Genomic DNA, 24,286 nt, shown 5'->3' on the forward strand with positions numbered 1-24,286 from the left:
TTGATGTTTGTCAAAGCAAAAACCTTCACCATGCTCTACAGAAGCCGGTAAGTGTACTTATGCAGGCTGTAGTATGAAGCACATATCCTGGGACCAGGACTGGGGCAGATTGTGCACATGCTTGAGATTGAGAGTGTATATTATTTGGGGGAAATCTAACATAAATGTGAGTGCATCTTTTATGATGTAGTTCTCCTCAGTTCGCATTAATGCTTACAAGACAAGCAAACCGACACAATTCATAATTCATATCCTATCTGTTCCTTTATAAATCAATCTAACTTTATTTCAGACTCAAGGTCCAGATAGTACAACACATTAAATAGAATAAAATACATTAAAAAAAGCACAATTAAAATACATAAACCTATCAATGCCTTATAAATAGACACCTGTACCAATGTCTCCACTAATTCACACATGTACTAAATTATGCTTTCAGTTTAGTTTCGGGAGATAAACTAACATTGAAATCTTTTTTTTTTTTTAAAGTTGCTAGGATTAGCGAGCTCGCGTTATGGACAAAATCAATATTCTAAAGTAACGTTAGCTTTTCTATCGATTGCCCTCGAAAGACAATTGTATCCGACAAGCTAATTATTGGCATAAACGACACCATTGACCTGATGATCGTTCACTACATTGAGGTTAGCGGAGGGGTGTGTAGCCTCGTCTCTGGTAAATGATACTAGGCTCCGGCATGCATGGCTTTCTGTATTAAAACGGTGAACGTACATTTAGATAGCAAGACTTATTTGAAAAGTAGTGGTAGCTTTTTACTTCAACTAACGCAGAAACGCTTAGCTATCTGTAGAAACTCATACCTTTGGAGATCAAATATAGCCGATTTAAGCGCTGGCAAGGTCGACCTACTACGGGCAGCCACATTTTTTGGGACGCTAATGCGCATGCGTCATCTGATAACCGCACTAACTTTTTACTCCGGGGCAGCCCTGGCGAAGGGGCGGTGTCGGTCAGTTGGGCTGAATGCACTGATGCAGAGAGTGACTCCGATTTGCCGCCCGCTGCCATGTATGAAAGTAAGCGCACGTAACAATGAAATGGTAAACACAGCTAAAGGGTGAGCTGTCCTTCTTCATGTGATAGCGGGCATATTATTTTCTTTTCCAGAGACGAAGAGGTGACGCCAAGGTTAGCTCGTGTTTCTGCTTTCCAGGTGTATGACTTGGCAGTTTGCCAAATGAGTAGATAATTCGCCAAACATATAAACACCTCATAAGTTAGCTAAGATAAGCTAGCTGCCTAAAGTTGTGTCCGTTAGCTAACGTCACTCATACAAACCAAGAAGTGAAGTGTAAGTCCGCGTTTAGCTCAATCATTGTTGGTTTGAGCCAAAATGAAGGAACGTCAGACACGTAAGAGTCCAGATATTGATCATACAAAATGAACAAGTCACTTCTGACTGTTTGTCACGTGGGTTGTGGGTGTAACTATACTGAAATACTAAGCTTGGGCGGGTTGCAAGTACGACGTAAACGAGCAGACTTTCTGAACTGGGTGAGTAGATATTCTGCTGTTTTCTGCGCAGTATCGCAGAGGTTTGCAGGTTCACAGTTCTGCAAGAACATGGCGAACAGAGGGCGAGTTTTCAGGGAGCAGGCAGAGTAGAGGCTGTTTTTCAGGCTGTAAACAGCTGCGACGAGCTTTAAAAAGCAACGAGGAGTAGTTGTTTGTGGCATAATAGTAATGGCTGTGGAGACTGAAGGGACAGCTTGAGAGTACTTGACTTTTCAAGGCGTTGTTTTGATAGAGAGTGCTATTTCTTTCAGACACTTTCAACAAGTGTAACTTAAAGACCAGATGCAGTTCAGTCTTCATTGTTTTTTTTTGTTTGGTGAATGAGTGCTGTAATGTTACTTCCTTTCTTGTCATTTTCAACCATAGTGTACAACGATTCTGGTCTTTGTGTTAGTCTTTTCAGGATGTTGGAGTGTATGCAGAGGAAATCAGCATATGTTTTCTCCATCATTCTTGATTTTAGTGTTTCTACTTGGTTTGTATTTGCTATCATCTCAAAGGTTCATTGAACACATGAAAGAAACAAGAGCTTGGGTGTATGCCCTAAATAAGGGTTGCCTCATTGTTCACGTTGAGGCTGTTCTTCATGTCACTCAAGAATGTTTTACGAGTTATCTTTTTATCTTTCTGTTCCATTTGGACATGTTTGAACACGTCAAAAGTGCAAATACAAATGTTGAAATAGTGACACATATCAGTCATCGTGTACTGGATGTGGTGATGAGATATGCATTTGGAGAATGATGCCAGTAAAATGCCTGTGGCTTTCCATTGATAAGCAGCATCAGGGTTTTCCAAAGAAGTGAAGTTTGTTTCTTCTTGTGTCAAACAGCAATCTTCTTGAGGTTGACATGATGTAATCTATAGAGAGGAAGAAGACAATTTTATGATTGCAAATCATTATTCTAGAAAATTCACTGTAAAATAACCCATATTGCTTTTTCACACACCTCATCATAGATGGGGACTATAGATTCATTTCAAGTATTAATTTTATATGTTGAACTTTAAACTCGTTTTAACATCTCTAGCAACAGCATCTCTGTTTTGACTTTGTTTATTCAAAGACAATAGGCCATCTGGTTTAGTTGGCTCAATAGAAAAGTATATTTGTGTGACATTTGCGTAGCTGGGTACTTTTGATCCCAGAGCCACTTAGAATTTCCCTTCCTTCCACATACGTTTTGGGAGATTTCCTGTGTCTGGGAAAGGGCTTAAGTGCCTAAAAATAAGGTTCACCAAAAAGAGGATTCAGATGTTTCCTTTTAGGCCACATAAACACAGTTCAGTAAGCTTATGTCAGCCTCAACTGTTTGAGCGGCTGTCTTTTTTACACAGGCACATTATTTCCATAAAGTTTCCTCAGAATAAATAGTGTCTTTTGTAAGCAAGCTATGTTGGTCGGACATTTAGCAAATATAGAAATATGAACAGATAGCCTTGTACCCTTTTCACATTCTAGGAAAACGTATTGTGTACTTTTGTACAAACATTTATGGCACTTTGACTTGCAAATAATTGAAATTCAAGGGTGAATGAATTGTTCATTTAAAACATGTGATGACTCAAGCAAATGCATAAGGTGAGCCAACAGTGCTCCAAGCTATTTGGCTTTGTAGACTAGAGCATAGTTCAAACCAGATAAACTACATATTATCATATAGCCTTAAAGCTGTTTCATTCAAGCAGAAATATATTAACGGTTGTGTTTGTCGTGGCACGCAAAGCTGCAAACTGCTCACATTCTTTGGAGAGTTTCCTGAGACACTAACATTAACTATATGTTATGCAGCACACTGTGCTTGCATGCACACTCATAACATACAATTTTCTGCATCTGTGTGTATTACTTAGCCCATTAGGCACTGTTGCAGGCAGACAAGAACAGCTGTGTGCATATTACTAATGGATTAAATGGCAATATATAGTGACATCTTCTGGTTTTGGGGAAAACCACACCACACTTGTTTTACCACCATTACAAACAAATTAAACATTCATATAGTGGACATTTATAAAATGCGTATAAAGGCTTGAAAGTGTGTATATTTCTTGTATGAATGTAGTTCTACCACAACCTTGTTACTCTGCTCATTGTAGCAGACTGTGACTATGGTATTGCATTTAACTGCCACCATTGTTGAACACGTGTTCGGTTCCTGGCAGCAATACTTCCAGCTTAATCTGATAAACAATGCTTGCATTGTATTTGAGTAGGAAGCTTGTGAGAGATCTTATCCTTTCCGTTCTATTGTCTTTACCGTTGATAAGGAGATAAGATTATGACTTTTCACGAATCTCTAGCCAAGTTCTCTTCAACCTTTGTAGCAGCGATTGTGACAGAGGTTACGGCTTCAACGTTCAGCCTTTGTGAATACTGATTAGTGTCGTCCAAAGTGCAACAGAGTAGATATTTGACATTTGAACCAGAAGCGCTTTGACTCGTAAAGGTCAGCGTAACAATGTTTTATTACCATAAAAGACTTGATGCAACCACTCCTCGTAGCACTTAACATTACTAAGGCAACATATATGCAACATATTTGCAAACTCTTGAGACTTCTTTTGATCTGTACAAAGATCCAAAGCAAAGAATATTGTCATCATAAACATAAGGGCTTTCAATTGTTGCATTTACGATTTTCCTTTTTTACTTCATATAAAGCACAGATATCACAAGAAAAGGTTATTATAGTCAATATTAGGACCACGCCCAACATGTATCTATGCATTATGTTGTTCTGCATATATTATGGGCAGAGAAAATAGTAACTACCGGTACTAAATGGCAGCACTGGCACAATTATTAGTCTTTTGCTAACTCTGTGATAAAGTATATATTTTGAGTAGTGAATGGTGCACATGTTTCAAACCAAGTGTTTGCAAAAATGTAGCAAGTAACGTTCATGACTCATCGCTTGGACATCACTGCCCTGTTGCAACAGTTTGAAAGATTGGAAGCGTTAAAATGTTGATGTCGTAACGTGGGAGAAAAAACACAGTGACCGATTGACATTGACTCCCTAGTGGTCCTGTGACCAGCAGCTTTATGTTTGGGATGCATCTCCTGAACTGTGTTAGGTGGGCTCTGTTGCGTTTGTTGTAGTTTGACACAAAATTAAACAGTAAATGAAAGTGTTCATAAGTTTACAGAAAACATTTTTTTATGTTTTTGGACAGATCTGTAGCTCAACAACTCAAGTGAAATTGCACAGATCTTATGTCTGCTTCGTGAATAAGGAAAGCACTTTGGAAGGGCAAACCATTTGTTATTTGCATATATAACTAGGGATGGGTATCGTTTGGGTTTTTTCCGATACCGGTGCTAAACCGATACTTTTAAAACGATACCGGTGCCTGAACCGATACTTTTTTATTGCCAAGGCAATTTTTTTTCTTCAAATTGAACAATATATTAACTGTTTAAAGTATACTAGAAATATAAATAAATACATACAAAATATACTTGACTTTAAACTACAGATTCAAACCTTTTAACTTCAAACTATAAACAATATATATTTAAAAAAAGAACAGACACAAGCATCAGGTGGCCTGATTTGGACTGGTGCAACAGAACAGACACTGTTGGATTCTACAAACTGCTGCTTTACTGGACTACACGTCATCATTAATATCAACTTGAGAGATTTGTTCCAGCAAGCCGAGGACGGAAGTTCAAAAGCTCGTGCTCGTGTCTGCAGCGATCTCTGTGTGCGCGCGCTGTGAGTGTTGTGTGAGCGCTGGAAGCCCCGCCCCCTCGAGCCCCGCTCTGCATGCAGGCGGACAACAGAGAGCGGAGGAGTGTGCTCTGATCCGCGCTATTTTAATAGTATCGATACATCAAAATCCTATCGTTTTTAACTTACGGCTACCTTTTTAGTATCTATATACCGAGCAACATTACAGAGTAGTGTAAAAAAAAAAGTATTTAAATCGGCTCAGGCACCGGAAGGAAGCACCGAAATCTGCGTTGCTTTTCGGTCCGGTAGGTACCGGACGTGTTGGTTCTCGGTACCCAACCCTATATATAACATAATGACCATTCCATGTATTACAACATGCAAGTATCATTTGGCCTTGTCTTGACTTGACATGATATGACAGGTTTCACAATGATGAATCAGCCTTATACTCATTGTTCAATCCTATTGAACAATGTTCAATCCTGTGACTGTTGAAAACACTTGCGGCCATTGTTCAGTCACGGCATTCTCCATATGCTGCCCATATTTTGCTTTCAGTGCAACTACTGAATTTCCCATGTGCTGACACTTCCAGTATGTGTAACTCTGACATACTGGCAAATAATTAAGGGAAGCATGTCAGTCATTACGGATATGTCAGCGAAAACAAAGTTTAACTGTTAAATGCTGTTATGTGTCGTATTCATTCACAGGATATCGCACCAGATTGATGGAGAAGAATGGACCGAATCTCGTTGGACTGCCCCAACTCTTTACCAGGGATCCCGCTCAGTGTCCTGTCGGTGCCCATGGAGAATAAGTACAAATGTCAGCAGTGTCTCCAGGTCCTGAGGAAGCCGGTCCAGGCTCAGTGCGGCCACCGCTTCTGTGTACACTGCTTCAAGCAGCTCACCAGGTAGACTGGAGGTCCTCAGACCACCTACAGCCGTGTGCAATGCAAACCCCTTACCCCCTAATCCTTCCCTCTTACCGGACACGCTTCAGCACATCCTGTGTTCTTATCTCTGCTCACCTCTGGGGATTTTTTTGCACCCAAGATCAATTACTTTATTCAGACTCATCCCTCACATGACTGGACTCTTTTTACTGAAGTCAGTGAATCACAAGGATCTGACCATGCTGACTCATTCTAAAGGTCTCCATTTATTTTCTACTTCTTTGGTCACTGACTCGTGCATTGGGAATTTACAACAGATACATTGGTCTATCACCTTATGTCTAATGATACTTTGACAGTAGCGTTAGGCATAAAGTGACAATACAGGAAATGTAATCATTTTAACAACTATACATAAGCCCATGTATTAAACTGAACATTAATAACATGTATGTGATGAAGTCTCATGTTGCTAATCTTCCAACATTCACACAACAGCCAAATCACGTTATTTTCACGTGACTTTCCTGACATGTGAAATGTAGTTTCACATGTCACTTCTGCTCCAAATGAGATGTCATCATGTTATAATGTAATCCATATGTACTTTTTGTTTTGTGTGTTATTCAAGTCTATCAAAAAGCTTAAACTTCTTTTTTAGTTTCATGAATTTCCCACACCTCATGAAAGGTTGCATTATTTGTACAGCGCTACACGCTTCTTTCACTGCTGTTGTATTTTTTATTTTCACGAGTCAGCTAATTGAGCTGTGGGCCATACTGGTCAGCAGTTGTTGCCATAATGAATCGGCAGGAAATTGTTGCTGGTTTCTAGAACCTACCAGTTGTTGTTGTTTTCGGTAAAGTCACAAACCTGTTTTGTTTATCAGTTGTGGGCCAAAGCCTTGTGAAGCCTGCCGCCAAGAGGAGATATATGAGGAACCTATTTCCATTCTCAATACTAATGAGGTAAGTTATTACGTATATCATTTGTCATCCAACATTGTTGTTTTATGACACATCTTCTTAGTAATCTTTATACTATTCCTCACTCCCACTCTGATTCAAACGATAGAAATATGACTAGTCCGATGGGAGTTTCCTTCACCACACCAGCACACAATGCAACCTTTTATGTCTGTTGAATATTATAATTATTGGCTGTATGAGTTTCCCTCACTCTGTTCTTTGTTCGCCCACCAGGCATTTCCAGACAATGCAGCCGGTCGAGAAATAGCAAGTCTGCCTGCCAGGTGTTTGAACCAGGGCTGTGATTGGACGGGCTCAATAAAAGAGTATGAGGTGAAGTATTAAGTTCAGCTTTTATGTTGTCCCAGTGGGTGGGCTTACTGCTTTCTTCTTGAGTGATTGTCTACACCGGCCCAGATTAACCGTGTACGAGTGTCGGTTTGTTCCACCCAAACCTGTTCTGTCAGTATTCTGTTAGAATATTTCTCAACCACAGAGAGTTTACCCTGACCCTTATCTTTTGCATTCTTGTGTCGGGGTCACATTTGTTCTGCTGCAGCCGTGGGCTAGCGGTTCAGCTAAACATGTGGTTGTATTGCATGCACCTCAGCATTGCTGTAGAAGCTGAGAAAGAGGAAGTAAAACTTAACATGCAGCCTGGAAAGTCCCCACGTTACCAGCTCAGATAACAACAATAACTCAGTGGGAAAGTACCAGGATATAAAAGGCCATTCAAACTAAGGTTTGACTCCTGATAAAGAGTTACATGACCATGAAACTAGAGTTAGGCTGCACTAGTTCACAAGGGAACTACTTTAAGTAATTAAGTCATTTATACTCGGTGGTAATTATATTTAAAAGGAACTCCTTCAGACAAACAACCACATTCAGCAGACTGACTGGTTTGTATAATCACAGAAAAGCCCCATGTGAATCACAAGTTGCCTAGAGTCCTTGTGTTAGAGTGAGGGCCATCTCTTTTTAGTTTTGTTTCCACTGTAAATATGTGTGGGGCAACTTAGGTTGAGTAAATAGTTGAAAGGGGATGTTTGTGGTGCTGTCTGTCTGTTTGGGGTTTTACTTAACTGTAATGTGAAACCAATCTAGATCAGACGTTACACAGGAAATGTTGAAACGATGTGATGGCAGGGGATATTTACAATGAGAGCACCAAGCTGATGCTGGAGATTATATTTGCTTGATTTGCAAATGCGGCTCTGACTGGTTAGCTTGCTGCCACTGTAAAGAAACACATCCTCCCTTTTATTGACCATGTGGTCAAAGTGTGCTATAATTGGATTTCAGTTCTCAAGAAATGATTACCAAGCTGTGTAAAAGATGGCCGCCCACAGATGTCCCGCTAACATGTGGGTACATGTTAGTGGGCAGCCGTCTTTTGTTTGGCTAGCTAACGGCAGTGCCGATCTTTCCATACGCACCCGAAAGTAACTGGAAAAATAGACTAAACGTGGTGTCAGAGTGGTGCGGTATGGATGATTCATATTCGGTTTGAGATTTTCCAGTGTAGCATGTCTGAAATGTGAGCAGTCAAAGCGAAAAGCGGGCTAACCTACCTGCGGTGTGCTCGGTCACTCCAGTGTGCTGTTGGTAGTCATTATGAAAGAGAATCACTTCCTTGTCTAAAACGTCACTTATCGGTCCGCCCCTTTCATTACCTGGCCTTTTTCAAAAAATATTTTTTAAGTTTTCTTCCAAGTAATGTATTGTCACACTTCACTTTTTTTTTGTGTGTGCTGTTTTTTGTACTTTCATTTATTTATGCTCTGACGTTTCTGTTTGGTTTGTTTCAAGATGTTTTAGAAAAAATCTCACGGCTTTTATATCATTTTGTGTTTTAACAATCATATAGTACAAATAATTAACATCTACATCTCAGAATATTTCTGCTAATTTAATTACAGGAAGAACATTATAATTACACCAAAAAAATGACTTAATTATAGTAACTTATTATCCCTTTTGTAATGAAGTGCACTGTGGTGACCCTTCATGTGCTTTTTATACACTGGAGATGAATCAGATTAATGGTTTTGTTTTTCCACATTTCTGCTGTCAGGACATCCTGTACCACACATGCTAACATGCAGGCGTATCTGGCACGTACATTTGTTCATAGAATTCATTTTAACAATGATTGCCAAGGGTGTGCCATCTTCATATAAAACAAACTGAAAAGCTTTTGTGGCATGCTTGTTCAGCCACCGTGCAAATTACACCATTTGCACGCAATGATGCTGTAACACCAACTGCCTTTCTTTGATATCATCCTAAAATCACAATGAATACCAGACCCGTGCAGGCAGTGAGAACGTAGTAATAATAGAATCTGTCCTCCATCTTTAGGCTCAGCATGAAGGCCGCTGTGAATTTGAAAGGATACAGTGCGAGGCCTGCCAAACCTCAATCCTCCGAACGGAGAAGGACCGACACAATGAGAGAGAATGTGAAGCACGAACGCTCAACTGTAAATACTGCAAAACGACCTTTAACTTTAAAGAAATCAAGGTGAGAGATGGAGATTATTGAGTGTAAAACAGTTGATGTTTGTTTACATGGACACAAAATAATATTCTCCTGCTCCTGCTTGGTGTATTTCAGGCCCATGATGAGATCTGTTTAAAGTTCCCCTTACAATGCAAGGACTGTGGCAAGAAGAAGATCCCAAGAGAAAGGGTTAGTGCTGCTCCTCAAAGTACGCTTCAACTTTCAGTATTGATTCCTTTTTGGAGTGAAGTGGTTTTTAAAATAATCTGCATGTTAATGCTTGACAACGTTATGACCAGGTTGTACTGCTAAAATAAAACTATAAGGTGACAGGTAGCTTGTTTATACTGTACCTCAGCATAGAATAGTCACTGAATGCTACAGAGAGCATTCATATCTTAAGCAAACATGCAACACCTGTCCCTGAATGATAGACAAAACACATGAAAACACAGAACAAGTTACAGTAAATATTCCATGAAACTAGATGCATGTGAATTCCACAAGAGTGAAAGTTTTATTTTTAATGGGGGCAGACTTCCCTTTATGACCACTAGTTCCTGTCTGACATAATCCTGTACTTCACTTTCATCTTTCTGTTTCAAGTTGATGCACTGTTTGTGTTTGGAGTTGGTCCACCGACTCATAACTATATTTTCTTCTTTACCTTCAGTTCAATGACCACAGCAAACAATGTGCCAAGTCAAAGACTGCCTGTCCATTCAGTGATGTGGGCTGTAAATATGTGGTATGTACGGTAATCTAATCAAATATACTGCCTAAAGTTTATTTATTCCTTTACTTTTTATTGAAGTAGGTCCACAAAAACATTGATTCAAATACTATTTTTGGAGGGTGGCTAGCTCTCTGTCATCGGCCTCCAGTCTGTATGCCACACTAAATGCCCTCTGATGTTCGCTTCATATTTAGTTGATGTAGCCGATCAGATGGGTTTTTAACTGTTAAACCCTTAATCAATATTAATTCAATAATTGTTCCTGAACTTAAATATTTATTGTTGCTTATTAAATATGTTATATATGATATGATATATGATAATATATAAAGTTAATATTTTAAGTGTGTTACTGTTATGCATTTACGTTAAAAAAGAATTTTCATTATCACAATGATTTTTTTTTTCTTCAAATATTCATGAGCATTGGTGCAAAAAATATGAATTATTGAGAAATGATTAAAAATTGCCTATTTCACAATATAAAATGTATAATAATTGATTTATATAATAAATACATTTAATTCAAAGCATTTTTGTCATTGAAACAGATGGACAAACTTTTACTCTCCTGAAAAGTAACATCATTTATGTCCTGCCGTTTAAAAAGGTTCAGTCGTGTTTAAATGACAATAGTGTCTCAATAAGCGCTGTTGTGCTTCTCAGATGGAGAACGGGAAGCTCGGCGACCATGAGCACAGCAGCACCATGGAGCACTTGCGTCTGCTGCTGCCCATGGTGCTGTCAGTGTCCCGGACGCGTGCCGATGCTCCGGGTCCAGGGGAGTGGCAGGAGGACTCCGGTCTGGGCCTGTACAGGGCTCCTGAGGAGGGAGTCTCTATGGGCACCGGAGCTGCAGCCTCCATGCAGTCTGTGGATGTGGAAAAAAAGGCGAGTCTCAATGGCTTTAAAGCTCTTTGCTGCCTGCTAATGTTTATAGATTCTGAATGAGGATCTAAATGTATTTGTTGTTGTTGTTCTTTTGACAGGTGAACGCTTTAGAAAACATTGTTTGTGTCTTGAACCGAGAGGTGGAGCGCAACTCCGTTACGTTGGAGGCTTTCTCGCATCAGCATCGATTAGACCAGGAGAAGATTGAAAACCTCTCCAATAAAATGCGTCAGCTAGAGCGGACGGTCTCTATGAGAGACTTGCAGCTGTCTGAAACCGAACAGCTGTTGAGAGAACTCCAGTTCTGCACCTACGACGGGATATTCGTGTGGAAAGTCTCTGACTTCGCTCGCCGCAGACAGGATGCTGTGGCCGGTCGAACGCCTGCGATGTTCTCACCAGGTAAGAAGACGCAGTCTCTCCCCGTCCCTTTCAGTCGTCTTCTGTACACATAATGTATCATGTGTCAGATAAAAAGGTTGTTTTTGAATCTGAGTGAGCTGAGATCATGTGGCTTGCATGACGTGTTGGCGTGCAGTCGAGGGGAATTTCACTTCACTCCACCCTTGTTGTCCTTGAGGGAGTGAACATGTCACTCCTATTCTCACATGATACTGTTTCTCACATGATACTGTTTTAAGCTGGATTTTCTTTTTTCTCCTCGCAGCGTTTTATTCCAGCAAATACGGTTACAAGATGTGTCTGAGGCTGTATTTGAACGGCGACGGGACGGGTCGAGGAACTCACCTCTCGCTGTTCTTCGTCGTCATGAGGGGAAAGTGTGACGCTCTGCTCAAATGGCCGTTCAGCCAGAAGGTAGCAACACTTTTAAAAACAATCTTTTGACCCATTTTAATCCACAGACGCCACGACAAATAGCTCAAAACGACCTCCTCTTTCCCCAGGTGACGCTCATGCTCTTGGATCAAAACAACAGGGAGCACATCATCGATGCTTTCCGCCCTGACGTCACCTCCACCTCCTTTCAGCGGCCGATCAGTGAGATGAACATTGCCAGCGGCTGCCCGCTCTTCTGCCCGCTGGCCAAACTGGCCGGCAAGAGTCCGTATCTGAGAGATGATACCATCTTCATCAAAGCTATTGTAGACCTCACAGGCTTGTAAGGTGTAGTCTGTGGAAGGATACACCAGGGCAGAAATACATACATATGGAAGGATACACCTTTTTTTTTTTTTTTTTTGTTATTATGAAAGTATATATAATGAATTATATATATAATATGACTTTAATATTACATTATATCTAAACTATACAATAAGAATGAACACAACCTTGTGCATCCTTCATAATGTGACACTTGATGACAATCACATGGTGGATCTGTGATGTTTCGTGATACCATTAATCTGAGCTAACGCCGCTTTATGGAAGTTTAGCTAATACAGATCAATGTATTGTAAAGTTAAGACTTTGGCAGTACTTAAATGACATAACAAGTTAGTACTTCAGTTTAAAGATGTCAGCAGGAGTTGAGGTGAAGTGCTTAAAATAGTAAGCTTTGAGTTTTAGGAACATTAAAGTGGCAATCTTAAAAATATGTGCAATATTATAAACTGGGTGTCTGTGGTGACGTTACTGGGGGAGAAAATGCTGTATTACAGCATTTTATACACACAAAAAAATGTACATTTTGGAAGCACCCAAAATAAATCCTGGCTGCTAAACTCTGAGCACAATGCCATTGTTTTCATTCATAGAAATTCTAAATCAACCAACACGGAAATCTTAAGGATTGCCACTTTAGGAGCTGCTTATTTAAATACCTCTGTCTTGAGAAAAGAGGTTAATCATCTGTCATCTTCATAGGACCCTGCTGGCATCCAAATGAAACCTCAGAACTTACAACTAAATCATATAACACATATTTGTATCAAATACTTTCTATATAGTATATGCTATTTTATAATAATTAGAAGACTCAGTACTCCGCACTGCATTATGTGGTATTTCAAAACCGGGTCAAACATGGGACAAATCCATCTCTCGCAGGTGGAAATTTCCCTTTCAACTTTTGCAGGATATTTTGAAGTCATTCTATGTAAATAGAAGCATTTAAATCCAGTGACTATGAGCTCTTAACATCTAATACTGCCCCCATGTGAGGAGGCGTGTCTTGTACTCTACTGCACCAGGCCATGTTGAAATGTACTCGTATGGAACAGACAAATTAATTTTTTAATTAGATAATATATCCTTGTTTTAAGTACTTAAGTTCTGGATGGTTTTTATTTACATTCATATCATCTTAATATAGTAAAAAAAAAAGTAGAAATCCTTAACTAATATTCACCCTATATTATATTCACATTATAATCTTATTATACATGCTTCCTTCATATTAATCTATGCATATTTATTAGGATTAAGCCAAAAAATGTAATTGATTTTATTTCCCCTTTATGCAAGTGCTTTACTATAGAATATGAATACATATATACATATGAATGTGTGTATACGTATATATGCTTTATTAATGCGCCGAATGTTAAACACAACTCCTTTAGGGAACTACTTTGACGTAATTGATTATAATAAAGTACTATAGTGAATTAATTTGACATTTATTCCTGTTTTTGTCTAATTGTTTTTTATATGCACTTATAAGTGTGATGTCATGTTCACTGCTAGTTAGAAACATTCCATATTTTGTCATTATGAATATACAGCGGGGGGGGGAAAGGATGATCAACAGAAAATTGTAATCGAAAACAGAAAATCTTTGGGGTTGTATACTTTTGTTTACCTATTATATAATATATTCATCTTGGGCTTAAAGGGAATCGTATGCTAATTGTCATTGTTCATATAATAACATAATCTGTATATTAATCAATATTGAAAATACTAATTAGAGCACTATACTAGAGAAAATACCTTTAACTTTTAAACTATAGAGCACCTTTGATTCATCTTGAATATAGCCAGCAGCATAAACACAGTTTAGATTAAGGTTATAGTACAGATGAGTTCTTTGAACTATCATATAATATTTCTAGAAATCATTGATAATGTGTCATAAATGGGCTTAAAATAAAAAATATCCCAAGAACCAGATTATCCCTTTATCTGATGATTTTCCTAAATAGTCACATGAATATTTCCCCCGTGGGCGTCGGAGGTATTTTTATGTTTTTCTGTGAAACCTTCCAGTGCCGTCTGCTACAGAGTGAAGAGACGTGTCGGTAACGACCCACTTCACGGAATAACCTTTCAAAAATAACAACCACGTCACTAGAGTCAAAACCATAAACCACAATGTCACAACATGGTGTGGGAGGCTCTATGATAACCCAGTTATTTGTGTATTTTGTATATTCCTGTTTTGCTGTTTCTGTAGTAAACTGTCAACAAACAAACAAAAAACTTGTTTACAAGATGATTCAAAGCACTACTGATATCCATTGTCAATATCCTACCTCAGATTCACAGATTGTTTGAAACATGTATTTTGTGTACATTATAGCAACAACACAAATTATTTGTTATCTTCCTGAGAAACTGAAAATCAGGTTTTGTTCACAGCTCAGCATTTGCAGATCCGGAGGTAGAATGTGAGAAAACAATTTGTTTCGTTCTTAGTTGCATGTTACTTCCTTTGTAAAAGCCTTTTCGCACACATACCTCGTGGACACATTATATTGAGTTCAAGTCAAACATCCACACCCTCATGATGAATGCTAATTTACTGAGCGTCTTTCAGGCTCGTCTTAAAAGACGAGAGGTCTGTCAAATAACAAATGTACTTTTGACTAATGTTGGTCAAAACTGCATCATTATGCAAAAGTAAAATATATTGTTTGTGAATAACAAGGTGTGTAATAAAGCATATGCCTGAAGAAACAAGCTACCTCATTTCAATTCTTCCAATCCTTGTTTATGACCTGCAAGACTATTGACATTCCCATCAGCCTCAGCTGCACATTGCATTAAGACCAAATAAATCAAGATAAGCATCGTAGTCGTAGTATATGCCGGAAAAAGTAATAAGAAGCCGTAGTATCGTATTTCAAGAAAAAACAAAGCATAGTATGTTGTAAAAAAAAAAAAAAATCATAGTATCTAAAGTAAAGTTATAAAAATGAGAAAGTATGGCATGCATTAAAAAAATAATAGAATACTAAAGACTAAAATGTCTTTAAAAATAATTGTAAAACACGCCATTTAAAATGCCATGTAGTCATAGAATAGTATGTTTTTTAATTTAATTAAAACATCATCGTATAATAGGTTACAAAAAATGTAATTAAAAAAAATCATAGTAGATGGTCATAACAAATAATTCATAATAATATGCCATATAAACATGTCATTAAAATCATTTTAGTACAGCGTGCCATTCAAATGCCATAAATCAGTGTAGTATGTTATGAAACTTTTTTTTAAAGCTATGCTGTAGTATGTTGGAAAAAAAAGTAGTCCTGAATAAGTAGGTCACAAAAAGTTGTATAAAAGATAGTAAAAAATACAAACTATATAAAAAAAATGCCATAAAAGGTCATAGTATAGTCCATATAGTATGTGATGAAAATACATTTTCAAAAGTAATAGTATAGTATTTTTCAAAAGTCATAGTATAGTATGTCTAACCAGTCACAGAAATAGTTTATGTCAAAAAGTCACAAAACATGTCACAGTACAGTAAGTCATAAAAAGCCACAAATATTGTTATGTTCATAATATGTTTTTTATGAAAAGTTTAGGTGTTGAACAAAACCAGCTGGAGTGGGGTTCATCAGCAGATGTTCAACATCCTGCAAGACAAAGGGCAGGAAAACAGGACACTGCCCCCTGGTGGAAAGGAGGGGTTGTCACAATGGGAAGTAAATCAACTTAGTTTGTCATTAAAAAAAAGTCATGGAATAATATGTTATATTAAGTCACAAAAAGGTTTATTTTATATGTCAAGAAAGGTTATAGTATAGTACACAAAATAAATTCAAATAAGTCATAGTATAGTGTGTAATAAACAACTCTCATAGAAATAAATCCATAGTTAATTGTGTCATGAAAATATCATTTTATAGTACGTCATAAACATTGCAAAGAATTGTCATAGTATAGTATGTCAAAAAAAGTAATTAAAATGCTACAGTATGTCATTAGGAAGTCTTAAAAAGTCATAGTATAGTATGTTGTGAAAATATCAGTTATTTATTATAAATAATGTCATGAAATGAAATTGTACAGTATAGTTTAAGAGTCAGAAAAATTGCCATATTATAGAATGTCTTTAAAAAAGACAGAAGAATTCGTAGTATAGTATGTCACAAAACGTCATTATATAGTATATCATAAGTCATGGAGTAGAGTTGTTCTTTAATTAGTGATACAAAAAAGTAATATAATGCGACACTTTAGCAGACGAGCCTTTCAAGGCATGCTTTTTATTTTTATTCAGGGGAGTTTGAAAATGACTTTCGACGACAGGAAACACAATTAACAAAATGGAGCTACAGCTGTCAAAGGGAGCCAAGGAAAAAGTTCATGACTTATTACACACATTTCAAACATGGAAAATATTGTTACATTTTTCATGAAAATGCAACCATTTAACTTTGGCCAGGCAATGAGCCGACCTCTCGTCATGATTAAAGTGTTGTTGTTGTTGTTGTTGTTGTTGTTTATGATCAGTCACAACTTCCCTCAGCAGGAAAATCTCCAAAAATCGACAAAAGTACCTGAACCTCGTGCTGCTTAAACTGCAACTGAAAAACAAGCGTCACGGTCAATTTCTTGTGCATAAATTTGTTGTTTTGCTTTTGTTTGACTCAGTTCCTTCATCGATAGAAGAGGACAGAAGTATGATTGGAAGTAAAGAGGTAACCTGTGTGTACACACAAACATTTAAAGACTCTTAAAGCCTAAACAATAAACGGATGTTATGCTCAGGGTTTTGAAGAGGCAGGTTTGCTCTTCCTCTTCTATTCATCTCTATGTCCCTGTCCTACTAGGTGATATTGATCTTTACGAGCACTTTAAATATTTGTGCATCATTGGTTGTCCTTTTAAATAAATCTAATATCAGACAAATATGTCCTGTGGTACGTTTAAGGAGTGCTACACACATTTATCATGAGCTTAATGAGGTGACAATTCTGTGACTTGAAATTGTGAGGAAATAGATGTTTTTATTTATTGTTCTTGATGTATAATCTGTTCTTCCAACATATCTACAACTTAAATATAATAGTTATAGTTATACTCAGAAGGGCTCTTGTGATCCATCTGCAGGGTTTTTTCTTAAATAAAAAATAGCCGGGAGACATCAATTTCTGATTCATCTGTCGCCTGAAGTGAACTTGACAAAATGAAAAGGGGGCATTTTTATGCTACAAATTAATAAAGGTGTATAAATACATTTCTACATAGTATAGGTCCAAATAACAATAAGCTACTCAAACAACATTTTTTTGTTCAGTCATGCTTCACGCCAACTGTTCCTCATCGAATCTTCTAGATTAAGTTACTTAATAATTCTACTTTGAATAGAGGTATCGATCATTTATGGGACACAAACAATGGGATGGGAAATAATAAAAAACCAAGGCTGACTGCATCAAAAGCAGCGAAAGGTTGTCTTTAAAACCTTTTGGTTTTAAATAGTTTGATAATTATCTGAAAAATTAATTCTAGGGTGTTCATACTCAAAACATCAATTGGACATATCCATTAATAAGAGAATACATTTGTGACGTAATTCTCAGTTACAGCACTTTGCCTCCGACGAGCCGTCCATGACAGCCGCGATCACGAGATTTTGTGTCTGCGGGACGTCACGTACATTTACACCTCAAGTGCAGACGAGTCCTGACCGGTTCAAACGCAATGGCTACAGATAAAAAACAGACAAACACCATCGCTTGAGTAACACGTGTGGACGTCCGTCTTATTAGGTGTCAGCTCTACACTATCTCTACCTGTGAGAACATTTCATACCACTCCTGTCAACAGAACAACAGGAAGTGGGGATTTCTCTCCTTCGCCGATGCGACAGCGCTCTCTCGTGTCCGACCCCGAGTCACGTCCCGTCTCCTGTTAGCTAAAGACACTTAGCGCTGCTGTGTGTCACAACACCATGACCTCAAGCAAAACCACCGACTTTAACCACACTTTACATATACATGGAGTGTATATATATACATATATATATATATATGTATATATATATATATATATACATATATATATATATATATATTCACACCACAGGAAAAAGATCAAACTTCCTCCCCCCGTCTCCGTCCCACTGCAAATGTTTTCCAACCTGACTCATGGTTTCCCATTCACACTGCTGGCAGGCGTGGAGTTCTTGTTGCGGCTCAGCCAGGACGGCAGAAGGCTGCGGGGCCTCAGCGGCCGGGTGGGGGCCTGCGCCATGCGGACCATGCGCGGTGAACGCCACACCTTAATGGTAGAGTCATCGCTCGCAGACAGCAGCAGCTCCTGGTCAGCGGGGCTGAACGCTACCGAGTTCACCACGTCGTCGTGTGCCAGGCGTGCCAGACAGATGTTGTAATGACGGTCCCAGATGTAGCCATGCTTGTCCTCTGCTCCACTACAGGGAGGAGATTAGAGACGCGAGTCAGCAGAAGCCTTCGTGATATAATTATTGCAAATTTTTTGTCAAAGCACTTGCGTCAGGCTGTTATTAGTAGGGCTGCAACACAAAATGATTTAATTATACATTTTTCTGCAAGCGTATGCTGCTTTAGAAACAATGAGTAAATTGCCGAAGCTGTTCCTGAGATGATGGCAGCTTCCTTCTTTCAAACAAGCCGCAAGTTTACATCATTTTTAAACTACATTTACACGACAACGGATGGTAAAAAGAATTGCCGCCACATGTAAATACAGGAGCACTGTGATGCATCTGTCCACACAATATTCCAGTATGGAAACACAGATGTTTTTACAACAGGAGTTTTGTGTTGACATTACTGCATCACTTCCCTTATCAGACATGACGACTTTATGGCAAAACAGAGGCACATTAAAGGTGAGTGCTGCGTATGGGAAAGCTGGTCTTTGGTCACCCACCTGGCAACAAAGTCCCTGCTGACGTCAAGGAAGATGAAGAAGCACTCATCGTTAGGCGTGAAGGCTCGGTGAGCGCGGAGGCTCCTCCTCTCCTCTCTCAAACTCTTCAGATCGATGACATGCAAGTCGATCTCCTCGGCAATGGGAGGAGGAGACATGGGGTCAGAGATCACACACCCGGCTGGCCAAGCCCGGCTATTCACATAAAGGTACCTGATGAACCAAAGGAAAGGAGTACATTTATGATGACATACGTAATCAAAATTTGGCCATGAATGTCACAGTCGCTATCCCAGTTCATGAATGTGAGCCCACATGAATGTGAGCCCACTGAATCTATACATATTGTATTACCTGTGGTCTGGAGAAAGGCCCATCCCAATGATGTGTCCATGGATATCAATAACATGGTCTAGGGAATCAAAAAACTCATCTGAACTCCGCTCTTCCCCGAGTACAGGACCACAAGTGGTCATCTGGTCAGGCTTGATCCGCTTAATACCTAGAAAGAGACGAAGAGGACCGCATGAGACGCCTGACGGCATTGTGTGGAAGCAAAGTTTCAAAAATTCAGGCTATATTTCTGAGCAATCTTACCGATCTGGTGAGGGGAGTATGTAAGGCTGCCGGTGGTGAAGAGTAAGTACGTTTTGTCCTCTTCCTCTCCGGGCTCCGAGGGCCCCATTGGGCTGGGCTCGGGGGCCTTCGTGTGGGCTTTGCCCATTATCTTCGCCACATGATTCTCAATCGCCAACTCCGTGCGCCCTGCAGTTTTACAACTCTAACAGGGAGGAAGAGAAGCATAAAAAGCGGCGTAATAAAGAACAGTATGAATTGAAAAAAAGCATCAACAGGCCTCGAGTTTGACATCCACCTCACCTGTATAACGTGCTCCATGCCTGAGATGGAGGGCTGAGCCAAGCGAGCAGTGGGAAGCCTTGCTTCATCGCCCTTCTCCGCTTCCTCATCTTCTTCCTCGCTGCCGGAGGTTCCCAGATCAAAGAGGAGTGGCTGGTGCTGCTGCTGCTGCCCTTTCTGCCTCCGAGCCTGGGACTGGGCCTCGTAGTCCAGCAGCAAGTCCGGTGTGTCGTGACGGCGGCAGTGGGCCACCATCACCGTGCGGATGGTGCTGGCGTTGACGTTCTGGATCTTGAAAAGGCGCTTGACTACGTTGACGTTCTCCGATTCAACATCCTGCCGGTGAAAAGGTAAAGGGGGAAGAGGAGAGACGTTGAGTGTGTTGTTTTTGTTCTCAAGCAATACGTGTTTTTCACAGACTTCAGCTGCTGCGCTCGGTCTCACCTGGAAGGCTTTGTTGAGCCAGAGCACAGAGCAGGACGTCATGTTGCCGATCCAGTGCAAGTTCCCAGAGATCAGGTGGGTCTCATTCAGCCAGCAGCCAAACACATCGTACGGCTTGTTCCTCACACGCGACAGCAGTGTGTAATTGTCTGCAGTGTTTAAAGACAAGGGGGGGATGGAAGAGTTTAAAAAGATCAAATATGCAATTGAAAACAAAAAATAACTTCAAGAAACATCAACAGGAAACAGCACACGATGACTGTTTTGACTGTGGGATGTTTTTTTGTTCCTACCCAGACTGATGACAGCGATTTCCCCAGACGAGGAGTGGTGTGGGCCCAGATAGACACCCGACACAAGCAGCAGTGTGTCGTCAGCGTTGAACTGGGAGAACTGGGTGTAGCCCCAGTTAAACTGCCGCATGCTGGAGCTGTGCACCATCGCGATATTACCGTCTAGCCGCTCCGTGTCCCATAGCTGCACACAAGAAGCCAGGTGACAGGTTTGGAAAGAAGTGAGTGGATGATAAGGAGGACGACAGCTGATAGTGGTGACACATTTAGGGGGTCAGAGAATTTACTATTCATAAAGAGGGTTTATTGTAATTGCATCTATATGTAACCAGAGGTTCCTGCTTACTCCTGTCAACTGAAAGTTTCCTTAACATGGAAATCTGCTAATCAGGGAGCTCCAATGGACATGCAGGAGACAGTGATAATCAGAAACCTGCTATGAAAATGAAACCGTACTAAAGTTTCTCAACAGCAGCAGTCGCATAAACAATTTTCAGCAAAGCGAGTTAATAATTTATCAGTGTTCAAATGATACATTCCTCAGGTTAGTGTTGAATTAAATGCCACATGCTCTGGCTCTCTTGGTCTTTTAAAACTCAGAATCTTGTAGTTCAGTTTTTGTCTTTTTCTCTCAGTATCTGAAACTGAATTTGGATTTGTTTTTGTTTTGTACATTGTTCCATGGATAGGCAACTCTCACACAAACAGATCATAATGAGTTCTCAATAACCTGCATGTTCTCATCTAAAACCATGAATATATATTACATTTTTTTATTTTAAATCTGAGAAAGCAAGCAAATTGTTTGCGTTTCATCACTTGTTGCTTTCATTTTAAACCAGCTTCAAAGAACCAAGAAATCCAGACTCATGTCAAATCATCAGCATTATAACAGCTCAGTCATCCATGTACAAAGAACAGGCGCCCAGGAAGTGACTAGATAATAATGGTTATGGTTACTTTCAGTCTGACCTTATTTTTGCCAAACTATTGATTGGGTCAATCACCTGTTTTGCGGGTCTCTAATTCACCAGCCGAGCTGCTTCCCAGCAGACAGGCTCCAACATTTAAAAAATATGATTGAATTAAGATTTAACATTCTAATGAGACTCATAAAAGGTATTTAAAACCTGGAGAAATAAACAGGGCAATAAATAAGAACACAAAGAGATTATTTGGACTTTTGCAAAACACACATGTAACAGTCTGAGTCTGAGAGGCAACGTGTGGAAAAGACATTTTTTAGGTTCACTTGTTGAAGCTCACTTAGGCCCTAAAGTATGTGGGCCTACTTTAAAGCCAGACTACCAGTTAAGCAGAGAAAAGAAAATCCCTACTGAAGTTAAGTCACCAAATCACTTGTCACGCTGGTAGAAAGTAAGAATAAAAGATCCGGGACGAAGGTAACCTCAATAACCTTGTAATCCCTACCTTAACGGTGCAGTCTTTGGAGCAGGAGGAGAAGCGGTGACCCCTGTGAGAAAAAGCCAGGTGGAGGACTTGGTCAGTGTGCTCTCTCAGCGTCTGAACCTCCACGCAGGGGATACAGTCAAACAGGCGCCTGAACTCCCTGTACCATGACACCGCCGCTGCACAAAGGAAGATCAGGTTATCTAAACCGGCAACTGGCCTCTCAATATCTATACTCAAAGCTGGTTTTAATGTTTTTGTTTGTTTTATACAGAATGAAACCAACTTTGATTTCTTCTTCTAAACAAATGATGATTTACCTGGGTGTCGGGGTACAGGACGTGGGATGCGGTAGTAGCTGTAAAACAGCCCCCTCCAAAGGAACTCATCTCTGGAGACAGCCAGCCACTGTCTGCAGGTCAGACCTGCTGTAAGCAAGGCATCATGGGAAAGATGCAGGAAGATCTCCAACACCAGGCTGTCCGGCAGGACTGGGACACACTCCATCCTAACATCCTGTGTACAACACACACATCACAAGACATGGAGGTGATGTAATGTTTAGTTTCCCCTTAAGTAGCTCTACGGATGTTAAAATAATGAAGCCATGACCTGAACTCAAATCTGATTAGATGCACTCGACTCTGATTACTGGTTTTGCAAGACGTAGCCTTTTTTTTTTTTAATCAGTATTTGTTTTTTACCATTATCCATTATATTCCACCAATAAGTTTGAAACGTTTTATTTTATTTCAGATGTTAAATTGATAACTGACTCTCCACTTGATTTCTCTTGAAAAAACATAATCACTGTGTATACCATAGAGAAAAATACATTGCAAACCCACAATGCCTAATTCTAAGAAACAGAGGATGATCATGACATGCCAAACATAAAATGCTCTGGCACATACAACTGTCTTAATTAATCTGTAAATAGTTTTTCCATAAACTGCGATAATAATAATAAATGCTCCAAGAAATAAGAACTAAGAATATATGTTATAACTGAAAAGAAAAAACCTGCAATCATTCATGTTGTGCCATCTTCATCCATAAATAACTAGAGGTGCCACCTTGTAAGGTATTTGAGCCCACTGGTGTGTGTTTCAATGCATAGACAGCACTGAGCTGTGCTCAGCCGTCAGAGCAGCTCATTAATAAAGAGATCATCCCTATGTTTCTCCAGAAAGGCTCCTCAGAAACTTCCTCGTGAAAGGAAAACTAATAAGGAGGGTTTGTGGGAAATGTACCAAATCAGAGTTGCTGGTGGAAAAGAGCCACGTTAACGTGGGATGCCATCAATTAAAAGCTCAAACCATATCATTAGTGAAATTCATGCAAACACTTTATAAGAAATAATTGGTACCCTCGTCTGACTCCATGAGCTCATATAAGCAGCTCTTCTGTGAAGAACCACTCCGTCGGCTGAAGATGACCTAACATGGACATCTTTGTCGCTGTGCTTAACAGTTAAACCACATCACAAGTTCCTGCGTTTACACTGACAGCACTGTCTCGCTTTCCTGATCACCTATGACACGACACATTGATAATTATCTGATGGCGCGCGTGCGTTTGTTTGTGGGTTTTAAGCTTAATTTCAAATGCTAGTAGTAAATGTCCATCAAGCTAACGTTAAGCTAGCTAACTTGTTAACAAGCCAGCTAGCTGTTAGCTGACATTTGCTCTCAACTTTTAGCTACGACGTTTATTTCTGACAACATGTGGTCACTTGTATAAACTAATGCTTTCGTTGGAGGATGTAATGAGCTTGGCTCAGTTAACACGTGTTGACATACACTGTGACCCACCTGCTGGATCAAAGTATGTTGGGGAGAAAAGCAAGCGGCTAGCTAGCGCCGAAGGATAGCTACAGAAAAATGACAACAATCCTGCAGTCGCGGTGAATAGACCAGACTGTACGAACAGATCACAGCATCATCGATCAAGACTGTACGAACAGATCACAGCATCATCGATCAAGACTGTACGAACAA

General features: G+C 39.5%; 2 protein-coding genes across 2 annotated transcripts; one reads left to right on the top strand and one right to left on the bottom strand.

Annotated features, from left to right (window-relative positions):
- The first annotated feature begins 5,952 nt into the window (after positions 1–5,952).
- traf2b (Tnf receptor-associated factor 2b) lies at positions 5,953–15,072 on the top strand. The gene is made up of 10 exons (XM_079234809.1): positions 5,953–6,141; positions 7,013–7,091; positions 7,326–7,424; positions 9,456–9,617; positions 9,711–9,785; positions 10,270–10,344; positions 10,999–11,223; positions 11,322–11,625; positions 11,891–12,039; positions 12,129–15,072. The coding sequence occupies exons 1-10, from the start codon at positions 5,966–5,968 to the stop codon at positions 12,345–12,347; spliced, it is 1,563 nt and encodes a 520-aa protein (XP_079090935.1). The 5' UTR covers positions 5,953–5,965; the 3' UTR covers positions 12,348–15,072.
- On the bottom strand, positions 11,108–22,793 carry fbxw5 (F-box and WD repeat domain containing 5; the record flags this gene model as incomplete). Its single annotated transcript, XM_079234807.1, has 10 exons — positions 11,108–11,203; positions 18,509–18,799; positions 19,282–19,494; positions 19,636–19,783; positions 19,879–20,062; positions 20,161–20,475; positions 20,584–20,732; positions 20,877–21,060; positions 22,308–22,465; positions 22,607–22,793. The coding sequence occupies 9 exons, from the start codon at positions 22,791–22,793 to the stop codon at positions 18,514–18,516; spliced, it is 1,824 nt and encodes a 607-aa protein (XP_079090933.1). The 3' UTR covers positions 11,108–11,203; positions 18,509–18,513.
- Positions 22,794–24,286: the final 1,493 nt, after the last annotated feature.

This window comes from Taurulus bubalis (assembly GCF_910589615.1).
Source record: "Taurulus bubalis genome assembly, chromosome: 19".
Lineage (NCBI taxonomy): Eukaryota > Metazoa > Chordata > Actinopteri > Perciformes > Cottidae > Taurulus > Taurulus bubalis.

What these genes read in the sequence shown, in the direction of transcription:
- traf2b (XM_079234809.1), top strand. Translation starts at nt 5,966, where the DNA reads ATGGACCGAATCTCGTTGGACTGCCCCAACTCTTTACCAGGGATCCCG. An exon ending in TTAACTTTAAAGAAATCAAG is followed by an intron (nt 9,618 to 9,710) that starts GTGAGAGATGGA and finishes GGTGTATTTCAG; the next exon opens with GCCCATGATGAGATCTGTTT. An exon ending in GCCTGCGATGTTCTCACCAG is followed by an intron (nt 11,626 to 11,890) that starts GTAAGAAGACGC and finishes TTCTCCTCGCAG; the next exon opens with CGTTTTATTCCAGCAAATAC.